Source organism: Notolabrus celidotus, chromosome 14, assembly GCF_009762535.1.
Source record: "Notolabrus celidotus isolate fNotCel1 chromosome 14, fNotCel1.pri, whole genome shotgun sequence".
Taxonomy (NCBI): Eukaryota; Metazoa; Chordata; class Actinopteri; order Labriformes; family Labridae; genus Notolabrus; species Notolabrus celidotus.
Genome location: NC_048285.1, coordinates 6,022,832 through 6,034,676, shown reverse-complemented (window position 1 = coordinate 6,034,676; position 11,845 = coordinate 6,022,832). Strand labels below are relative to the sequence as shown.

The 11,845-nt window shown below is 39.1% G+C and overlaps 1 protein-coding gene across 1 annotated transcript; it reads left to right on the top strand.

The window, feature by feature from the left end:
- The first annotated feature begins 8,975 nt into the window (after positions 1–8,975).
- On the top strand, positions 8,976–11,038 carry foxl2a (forkhead box L2a). The gene has a single exon (XM_034700685.1). The coding sequence runs from the start codon at positions 9,291–9,293 to the stop codon at positions 10,209–10,211; it is 921 nt and encodes a 306-aa protein (XP_034556576.1). The 5' UTR covers positions 8,976–9,290; the 3' UTR covers positions 10,212–11,038.
- Positions 11,039–11,845: the final 807 nt, after the last annotated feature.

Below are 11,845 nucleotides of genomic sequence, written 5' to 3'. Positions count from 1 at the left end.
GTTGAGAAGGCTGGTTTGGAAGTGTGCTGTCTTCCGACACCTACCCAGTGGCAAGCATTGAAAATAACTTGGATAGATAGGTCTGTTTTTATTCCGCTCTGGTTCATGACCCGTTAAAAACTCCTTACAGGAGCTTTAAGTCGAGTAACTTCTACTTGAGTATATTTTCTAAAAAGTTCTACTTCTATCGACTTGATTTCAACACAAGCATCTGTACTTTCTTCCCGTTGCATTTTTAAAAAACGGCTTCCTAGAGATTTTGGTGAGTAATCTCATTTTGTATCAGTGTGTGACCGGTTTACTTCTTTGTTGTGTTGTGTGAGTGGGATACTGTGACACCAGGATTCTGCATCTCTGTTTATTCCATACACTGACACCAAAGGCAAACAGACCTCCATGTAAAATGCAGCTCACTCAAGCTCCTACACAAATAAAATCAGAGCATCAAATCCCGTGCACGTAACTTAGAACAGCCTGCCATGCACGTTAGAAAACAAAAGTCTGTACATGACATTAGAATTAACTCAGGTTATCTACATACTAAAATATTTGGGAACATTAGTACGCCCAAAACAATTAGATAAATAATGAGATAGATTACAATAATGACTAAGGCTAAACAATAGACACCTACCCCTCTCACAGGGAAACCATACACAGGGGAGAGGGAAGGCAGGAAAACAAATATAAAGAAATAACCACAGAAGAAGAAATTCACAGGAAGGAGGGGCTGCACATCAACACACACAACAACAAAGTCTGAGGTCATACAAGTAATTCAACGTCAGATATTTATTATGTAATTATGAGATAAAGGAACTGAATTATAAAGGGACATAACTGACCCTGTTTCAACTGCACCCTAAAAAACTGATTTAAATCATTAATGTTTGGAACAATAACACAAAGAAATATGATTCATTGGTGGAGCTTTCACTGCATTTGAAGGGACTGTATAATGCATGACAAAAATGACATCAAACATGCATCAAGACAACAGTCAAGATAACTTCAGTCCATGACATGAGGGGATGCATGAACTGAGAGGTTCACCGTCCATGACCTGGGTGTAAGCCAGCTTTGTCAATGTCAGAGCAGATTCAGAGAAGAGCGCCACAGGAGCAAAGTTAATTATCTCTAATACAGAGATTTTTTAAACCACTGTAAGGAGTTTTTAAATAAGTGTAAAACTGATTCAAATGAGGCTTCTGTTTGACCTAAAAAAACAAACATGATCATCAGCAACTCATTTGAACATGTTGCAGTTTTTAATGCCTGTAAAACAGAAACAGCCTTTCTGAACACTTAAACAGCAAATATTCACAATAAGGGATCATTTGAATGTGGAAAGAAAGCAGAGCGAGATTATTTATTGTCAAAAATACTTGGGCGCCAGTTTGGCCCCATGCACAGATGCTATAGTTCCTAAAGTATTTTTGCCTCCTCTGGTTTTATAGTATAGTTGTCAAAGAAAAGCACCACACTGACAGCTAACACATCCACCATATCTGATATCATTCCTCACTAGGCTAACACGCAGACCACCAGAGCAGGCGACTACCCCTAGCAGTGAACGCAGCACATCTCTGCTGTTCTGCACCATTAACACACACTATTCTCACATGCAGCTCAACTGTAAAGGTCACTCTATTCACCTCTGATTCCCCCCTCCATCTGTCATCTGCAGATTCCCCTGCTGAAATAAAGGAAGTGTGTGAAGACATAAACGCATTCATACAGCGAGTACAAGTGTGTGAGTGGTTAACAAGCCAGCGTGAGAATGTGTGTTCCTGTTCCGTGTCAGTCCAAGCTTTGATCTGTCTTCAGGGTGTCAGCTGGCAGCCATGTTTGTTTGCCCAGCGAGGTAGGCTACCTGTGTAATTACCTCTAACGAAGTGACTTGTTTTGATTTGGCCTGAAATGTAATCCCCAGTCGGGATGAAGATGTGGAAATGGGTTTGAGGTTACGTGGGGATTTTTTAAAGTCTAAGTGTGTCAAGTTGAGATGTTTCAGGGTGGAGCTGGTTTGATTTCTGAGTTTTGAGAAGTTTTGGTGAGGAGTGAAGTCTTTAAACCTGGCTTTTTACTCATCTCTAACCCAAAACTAAACTCATGCATTTTCACATTTCTTTTCCCTAACTTCACTCAACTTCTCACATACGTATAAATATAAATGCACAAACACATAAAGAATCTTGTTGACTCAAAGAAACCTCCCTCGGCCCGTGCACACACAGTCCTCACATACTTCTGCTCCTGTGAATCATTTAAGCCCTGGCAGCGGTTCAAGAAAACCTCAAAGAGAATCTTGTTGGCAGGAGGCTGCAGCACTTCACCTCTCCAGGAAAGGTTAGCAACAACACAATGTGGTTGTCCTCTGCTCTGTCCTCTCTCCTCACCTCCCTCCTTCACTCTGATTTATCCTTTATCATTGTTCCGTGCTCTTTACTACAACATCCACCCCGTGTATTGCTTCCCAGACTACTTATCATTTTCTGTCATTGCACTTTGAGAAAAATGACCATGTTTGGTTTGTTAATTTTACAGACGGATACATCTAAAACACACATTTACTCACATGCTTCTTTTATTTATCACTTCATTTGAAGCAGTCAATCAATTATGTCCCACATCAAGATCGTTTGAAATAAACCATGATTTAATGTTAATTTAATTTCAGTAAAGTAAAGTTGAATTAACTATGATATTTATTATTTTAGTTGTTTTAAACAAGTTCACTTGAGTTGGGTTCTAGAAACTATTTAGGTTAAGTTGAATTAAGTTAAGGTAAAGTGAGTTAAGTTAAAGTGAGTTCAAATTAGTTAAGTTAAAGTGTGTTAAAGTGAGTTAAGGTAAATTACAGTGAGTTAAGGTAAGTTAAAGTGAGTTAAGTTAAAGTGAGTTAAGTTAAAGTGAGTTAAGTTAAAGTGAGTTAAGTGAGTTAAGTTAAAGTGTGTTAAAGTGAGTTAAGGTAAATTAAAGTGAGTTAAGGTAAATTAAAGTGAGTTAAAGTGAGTTAAGTTAAAGTGTGTTAAAGTGAGTTAAGGTAAATTAAAGTGAGTGAAGTTAAAGTGAGTTAAAGTGAGTTGAAGTGAGTTAAAGTGAGTTAAATAAAGTTAGAGTTCAGTTAAATTAAAGTGAGTAAAGTCAAGTTATGTTGAATTAAGTTAAGTAGAGTTAAAGTAAATTAAGCTGAATTAAGTTAAGTTTAAGTGAGTTAAGTTAAGGTAAAGTGAGTTATGTTAAAGTGGGTTACAGAAGTTGAGTTATGTTAAGTTGAGTTCAGTTGAGTTAAGTTGAGTTCAGTTCAGTTCAGTTCAGTTCAGTGAATTTAAGTAAGATTTCATTTAGTTCAGTTTTCTTTAATTAAGATGGGGTTGGTTTACTACTTTAGTTAAGTCAGTTAAGCTGATTTAAGTGTAGTTCACTTAGGTTAGGAAGATAGTTTGATTTAGTTGGGCTTGGGCTTGGGTCACTATTTTAGTTTAGTTTAGTTAAGTTTAGATTCAAGATTAGATTCAAAGGTTTTCAATTTTCACTGTATATACGAGACATACAGGAAAAACGAGATGCTGTTTTTCTCTTCCAGCTTTTAAATATCTAAAATTTAAATATAAAATACAATAAAATATAATAAAATACAGTTATATAAAAACAGCCTATGTACACAGTGCAGGTAGTGCAGTGACAGTTTAAAAATGGACAATGAAAATGAAAATAGATAAGTAAATGATTAAGTAAACGGTTAATGTGCAAAAAGCAGCTGAGGTAGAGTTTAACTCAGCATGGTAGTAAAATAGATAAGTAGTTAAGTTAAGTTAATTTTGGTTAAAGGGAGTTGATTTCAATTTAGTGCAGTTTAGTTTGGTTTGGTTTGTATGATCTGTAGTGTAGTTGGTTGGAGCTGAGTTGAGTTGAGTATTGTTCAGTTTAGTTTGATTTACAATTTTGGTTTAGTAACATTTAGTTAAGTTTATTTTATATTATTATTTCATTTTATTATATTGTATTGTATGTATTCATTCATTCATTTAGCATAACTTATCATAAATGTTTATGTAATAGGATACATTTATATTTGAAACAGAAGTATTATGTATTACCCTTGATGATGTGTGGGAGGGTCATCCATAAACTGTAAGTGTTCCTGTAAAAGTGAATTGAGGGCGTCATAACTTTTTTTCACGCACCATGACCGTGTCACAGGAGTTACTGTTGAAGGCCATAAAGCTTCCCATAGGCTTCCTGCTGCCGATAAGAAACGTAAACACACCGAGCAACCAGAAAAAGAAATTCACATCACCCTTACACTGCAGCTAATGAAGGCTTATGTTAGAGGAGAGGAGGGGGTTACTCACACACAATGATCTGAGTGTTTGCAGGAGAGGGGATGGACTGTACAAAGTAAGGAAGTGTCCCTCACACACCACCTGCAGAGCTAACCACGTTAATAAGACACTTTATTCTTATGACAGCGCATGCATATGCACACAACACCTTAAAAGGGACACCATGTGTGCACATACATTCCCTGCATGTGTGCTTGTGTTCCTGTGTACCCCCCCTCCTCATCTGCATCCCCTCTGAACCTTAATCCACGCAGGCGAGGATGTAAGGAGATGGGTGGAATCTGGTGGTCAGTGTTTATTTGCTCTGCCTCTCTTTTTTTCTGAGAGGAACAAGAGGCATGTTGGAGACACTGCACGAGGGCGGAGGGCACATCCTTCTTCTTCTTCCATTTCTCTGTATCCCTCCATCCCCCTTTCCATCTCACATCTCTGTTCCTGCACCTTATAAGGATTCCATTGAGAAGGGGCAATGTTTTGGTTGTTAAATCATGCAGGCAAGCCAGATGCAAATGAACCAGAGACCAACCCAGAGAGATCAATCCGGGACAAGCACTGAGAGATGTCTCCTCTCATACACATTTCAGGGTGGATGCAGCAATGCCACAGCAAAGTCTTAACGCTTAAGTGTGCTTTATTACATTCAACTCATATAATAAACTCTATGCTGTGCTGCTGGACCCTACTGTGCATTTATAAAGCTTGTATATTGAGTCGAGTGCACCAAAATCATTCCATTTAGCAATTAAAGTTAACCTCATGTGAAAATCTCACTTCACTTTTATACCCACAAAAATGTTGGGAGTTCTTCTACCTCAATATATTCACTGTTCACTGAAAAGACACACTTCATTATCATAATGAATACTCCATTTTAATTCTATTCTAAATCAAAACAGGTTATTTATTCAACCATAAATTAGCGTGTATTTATTTTTAAAGTTTGTACTTTGAGTTTATACTGAAAAAGTGAAGGGGACATTTATAAACGAAGCCAGTGTGGGACAACTTGGTGTAAAAGCATTTGAACGTCATAATTAAACACAGAATAGTGGGTGAAGAAAAATAGATGAAGTCATCTTTAATTATGATAATATATATATGAATGTTTTAAAACACTGCAAACAAAAATATATTACAAATAACACTTATAATTAGAGTGACAATTATTTGTATTTGATTTTTCTTCCCAAATTAGATTATCAGGTATAAATAAAGGATTTTAATAATTATAATAACTATGATCACACTTTTAATTATATCATGTATTTTGAATGACACATTTTGCAAATAGTAATAACAATAATTATTTCTTGCTGCCTTTCATTATAATTATAATAATACTAACTTGTTGTAAAGCCTGATTGTAGCCTCTTCAGTCCGGGTGTTCTCCGGTCCCGACCTGACCCGGCGGATCCGTCCGCCACATTCCACCCGCACGCGCTATCATAAACATCCTAAACCCAGACCTGCGAGGGCAGGAAGTGCGCGAGGACAGGAATTCCACTCTTTCAAATTACATTACGGCCCGTTACAATGATGGGCCCTAAGTCTGTTGCACTACCACACACACACACACACACACACACACACACACACACACACAGTGCGTTGACTATAGAACACACAGAGTGTTCAAGTCAAATAAAGGTAGAAATGTTAGACAGCAACTTTTAAGTCATGTTCTTATCACTAAGCTTATAGACACTACAAGTCTGTGACCCTGCATCAAATAGGGACAGGTTTAACCATTAAAATAAATGTGTTGCTTATAGGACTGTAAAATAATGCATGTGTTTTTTTCAGATGTTTGGAAGAGTGTGTGTTTGACTGGTGTTGAAACACTTTTAGTGGATGTATATCTAAGGAAAAAACAAGGACTCTTTTCTGTCTGTGATAGCTCCTCTCAGTGTCTGTGCATGCCGCTATCTCACTCACCTCCTGTAGCCCAGAGAACTCACTTTATCCACACCAACAATGCATTTATACAGAATGCTTTGTGCAGTTTTAATTTAAAGGGAAATTGGCATGCTCTGTTTAATGTTCTCATACTGCGAATATAGCTACCTTCATTTGGGTTGGCCTATTTGAGAGGCCTTAGGCTATGAAACCCGGAGTCCCACCATTATCCCAATGGTTACATTTTTCATTATAAGGAAAATAGCCTAAATCCCACACTGAAGGAATTTTTGACGTGGTGCAAAATAGCCCGAATTACAATGACAGCATCAGAATCAGTTATCTTTATGAATTGTTGCCATAATTCCCATTCATTGCTCTTTCAGTTATTTAGTGTTATTAATTCAGTTGTTTGTGTGTTTATTTATAAAGTCTTCACCTTATATCATATTAACATTCCTCAGAGCCTCACTGAAGCTTAAAAGCAGTTCATGTTTCAGGCTCCTTGTTTTGTTTACGGATTGTCTTCGTGCTAGTTCTCAGCTTTGTTGTGACGGGACGCGCGTCACTGCGGCAGCTCAGACCCGCTAAGGTTACAGGTAGCCGACAGAGGGAAGGGGAGTGGGATAACACGGAGAATTACTTTTCAAGAGACATTTAATTAATAGGCCTACGCGTGTTTGCAATAAACAGGAAACTATTATTGAGTCAAACTGACGCATAGTCTGTAGTCCAATGAGGGTGCCATGAAAAGGCCTAAGTGAACAGGCATGCTAATTCTAATTACTTGGCTAATTAGACAGTCAAAAGGGATTAAAAACAACTCGTATAAGGTCATTTAAACTGTTAGCTTCGTCTTTTTCATTTTATTTCAATTGTATATTTTATAGTGTGAAAGCTAAGAGTATTTTAAGCACTATAAAATAGTTTATAGCAAATCTGTACATCACAATTTAAGAAATCGCACCACACAGGGGCCACTTTTCCTATTGAAGGCGATACACGTCTAAATTCTAGCCTCGAATGATTAAGGGTCCTTTACTGAGAAATAGCTTCATTTAATGGATGTGGAGGGATTTATTAGTCATATTAATGACAGTACATAAACGTTGAAATTATTAATACATTCAGCTTTTAATTGTAGGTCAATAGGGATAGTCTGATGTTCTTCTTTGGAGTCATATTTGTATTTAATTTCATAGTGCCAACGTCTGTTTTAAAGATACGTCTATTCTCATGTAGATAAGCTATTACAATTTACAAATGTAGCCTTTTTTGCTGAATCAAACTTCTATTTTTCTGCAGAAGCATGGAAGAGGATAGACCACAAGCTTTCTCTGGAGCAATTACAGAAGGCTTAACAAATCCTGAAATCATGAGGTAAACTTCAACACATGCATCATGCAAGGTTTGTCTTTAAAAACCTATTAACCTCTCCACATTTCTGTAGATGTGTTTCATGTAAATGCATATTTGTCTAAATAACTCATGCTATTTAAGAAATCGAAAGCTACAGGCAAAGTCTGTAGTGTAACGGAACTAGGAGGGTCATGTTCTCACTTGTGTCATTTATTTAAAAAATACTTATTCATGCAACACCATCCATACATTTTATATAAGAAATAGTCATGCATCATTTTATTGACATGCAAATTAACTTTATTTTCCCTTCTAGTTAGCTTGATGGATGTACTATTGAATCTCTATTATTAACAGACTGAATGATGTCATGTTTTAACTAAGCCCTGGACTTGCAACGCATGGGTTTATTAGTGGTGTTGAGATTATCAGGAAATGCTTTCGTTCTTAAACATGTGACAAAGACACTGAAACAAGGACTAACATGGCGCTGTAACGCCTGAAACTGTGACTATGTGGTAATTGCACGTTGAGAGATGGCTGGCTCTCTGTGCAGTTCAGCTGCTGCGGCCTGCAGGCTGCAGACGGCTGCAGGGTGATGACACACATGCCAGTGCTGTTCCACCTGCACAGACTCCCAGAGCACGGAAATACACTTCCAGAGAAAGCCGAGGGGACCCTCATGGGTGGCCGGAGAAATGTATACCTCTTCAGCGCTTCCCTCTCTCTATGCGAGCTAATTAAGCAGCACTGTCAGTCCAGACTTTCACAGCTCTGTGGACATACAGCCGTTCAGGGCTGAGAGTGGGATGTGAAAGTCTCCATTAGAGGGTTGTAGTCAAATAGACAATATATTTGGATCTGGTCTGTGTAGAGTAGAATAAACAACTAGTGACAGGCGGGGAAAACTGAATGAGCTATTTCACATTATGTGCATCATTTATGTGGGACACAAAAATATGTGAATTAAGTTTAAAACTGAACAGCCTTTCTTTCTTTCTTTCTTTCTTTTTTTCTTTCTTTCTTTCTTTCTTTTTTTCTTTCCATTAAAAAACAAAAAAAAGTTTGTATTTATATTTTATGCAGTTTAGTTTAAAAAGGGGAAACATGCTTGAACAAATTCCTGCTTTAGTGAAAAATAAAGTCCATATTTTTCCACTGATAGATGTTTATCAATAATTGTAATCCTTGTAAGGCAGAATGATTTAGTTAAATATCCATAGTGTGCTTTTTCGAGCCAGGTGTGATGAAGAGAAACGAATTTCAGGCTGATCAGACGGCTTATTATTTTTTCATTCACCGTAAGCACCGGAGGCGGAACTCAAATACGCACAAATCATTACGCACTACGTCGCTCCACGGAGAGCCCCAGAGCAAGAGTAGCTTGTCAGTGTGTCTGAAAAAAAAAACGAGGAAAGGGCTGGGCTTATACACTCACAGCTCAACTTGGGTTGCGCCTCCATCAGAAACCAGTTTAGAAAAATCCCAGTTGAAGGAGGTCTGGTGTGTGACACCTACTGCCCCGCAAAAATAAAGATTTCTCTGCGCACAGTTTGGACGATTAATTTCAATCCGCGGTGCATCCTGGGGTTCTGCAACATCTCCTTGCCTACCGAGGTAAGACGCACCTTGGAGAGGTTTGCGGATTAGTATTTGGACTGGAGTTGTTTTGTTTTGGTGTGCGCAATGATGGCCACTTACCCAAACCCGGAGGATGATGCAATGGCATTAATGATCCACGACACCAACACGACCAAGGAGAAAGAGCGACCCAAAGAGGAGCCGGTTCAGGAGAAAGTCCCGGAGAAGCCGGATCCGTCCCAGAAGCCACCGTACTCCTATGTCGCTCTCATCGCTATGGCCATCCGGGAGAGCACAGAGAAGCGCCTCACTCTGTCCGGTATTTACCAATACATCATCACCAAGTTCCCTTTCTACGAGAAGAATAAGAAAGGTTGGCAGAACAGTATCAGACACAACCTGAGTCTCAACGAATGCTTCATCAAAGTTCCGCGGGAGGGCGGCGGGGAGAGGAAGGGGAATTACTGGACACTCGACCCGGCCTGTGAGGACATGTTTGAGAAGGGGAACTACAGGAGGCGCCGCAGGATGAAGCGGCCGTTCAGACCTCCACCGACGCACTTCCAACCGGGGAAATCCTTGTTCGGAGGAGACGGCTACGGCTACCTGTCCCCGCCGAAGTACCTGCAGTCCAGCTTCATGAACAACTCCTGGTCGCTCGGCCAGCCGCCCACTCCCATGTCCTACACGTCCTGTCAGATGGCAAGCGGCAACGTGAGTCCAGTCAACGTGAAGGGACTGTCAGCCCCCTCGTCTTATAACCCTTACTCCCGCGTGCAGAGCATGGCACTCCCCAGCATGGTGAACTCTTACAACGGCATGGGTCACCATCACCATCCGGCGCATCCCCACCATGCCCAGCAGCTGAGCCCGGCCACTGCGGCGCCGCCTCCGGTCTCCTCCAGTAACGGAGCGGGCCTTCAGTTCGCGTGCTCCCGCCAGCCCCCGGAGCTCTCCATGATGCACTGCTCTTACTGGGAACACGAGACCAAACACTCGGCGTTACACACGAGGATTGATATTTAAAGTTTACTAAATGGTCTGTGTAAAAAATGAGGACTCTGAGAGTGAGAGCTGATTCCTGTGATTTCAAAACAGAACCAAGAGTATTTTTTGAAGAGAGACCATTCTGGCGAGCTGCTTGGGTCCAGCTGACACCCACAGAGGCCGATCGGGAGGTATGCGCGAGCTGATGTTGAGGAAATTTTATGAAATGTTACCTGGAGGTAAAACAGTCAACAGGACACATCAGGGGGCTCAACCTGTGGGAGCCATTTCGTGCGCCCGTGTTACACTTGGACTGATGGCCACACATTGGTATTGTAGTCATAAATGTGCCTTTTCATTCTTACGGGGATGGATGTTGCTGAAACGCTTCGGCAGTGTTTTTTCGCTGTGCGTAATGATCTCTTTTTACGCACGGCTTGTTCTCACTATTACCAAATGAAATGACACCATAACGTGACCCAACTAAGTGAGTGCTTTAATATGTGATTCAATCAGAGCTTAATTTGGCCCTCTGAGTAACTCTCACTGAGCGAGGCCCGCGTGCTCAAACCTCACCTCGTGTCATGAACTCTGTTGGGTTAAAAGTTCATAGTTTGGTGAGAGATTTACAAACAGACAGAAATATAATTCAGGGTTTTTCATATTTCTTGATCCCTTGTATGTTTGATATTATGACGCCAGCAGTGCCAGGTTTTGTTCATCCTTGTGATTATTATTATTATTATTTTTTATAAACGTGATTAGTTTGTCTCATTCATGTTGGGGCCATGTTTCATTTTAATTAGCACTTTTCCCTCTTTTCTAGGTTTGTGAATTTCTTAATAAACTTGTATTTCTTAAAGTAACACAGCGGTCATGAAGTAATCTGTTTTACGCATGTAGGCTGTGGGCACCACTGTTGGCTTTTGACAAACAGCAAAAATAGACAAATACATAACCCTTTAAAGAAACGCGGTTAAACGTAGATTATTCTAAATGTACTGTGGTATATAAAATTATAAAATATAACTAGAATTACCCTGGATAAAACACTGATAGGTGGTTTGGCGCTGCAATTATCCAAGAGACAATGCGTAAAATGTCTGATTATCTGGCACAGTGTCTCCGGGAAAATTAACCACATCTACAGTAAATCAGCTGCTAATTTTAATCGTATTTATTCCCTTTGATAAGAGGGCGACTTTACAACTGATTCATCCTAACAGATAAGATTGAATGCATGTCAATTACAACTCTAACGAACAACAACAACAACAACAACAACAACAACAATGTTCATAATAATAATAGTAATACAAAAATAATAATTCTAATAATGTGCATTGACGTTGATTATTTTTGTCTCACAGCGACATATCTGTGGACTACATTATGTGTCATATGTAATATATTGTATATAACATTTGTAAAATGTTATGCTAATGCTTTTGAGACTTGAACTTCAGATTTGTTCAACAAAAATTCAGTCTCATTCATAATCGTGTCTTTTTCTTCAGCCAAAGACCACAGTAATCTCACTACAACAAATACCACTTTTTTATTTATTTAAATACTTTTCAAATGCCTACGTGTCAGAAGAAACATGATAATGTATGGAAAAAAAGTAATTTAAATTTACACAATTTTACTATAACATTTCTGAGTACTAACTG

Bases quoted from the DNA above. Each gene is read 5' to 3' on its own strand.
- foxl2a (XM_034700685.1), top strand. From the start codon at position 9,291: ATGATGGCCACTTACCCAAACCCGGAGGATGATGCAATGGCATTAATG.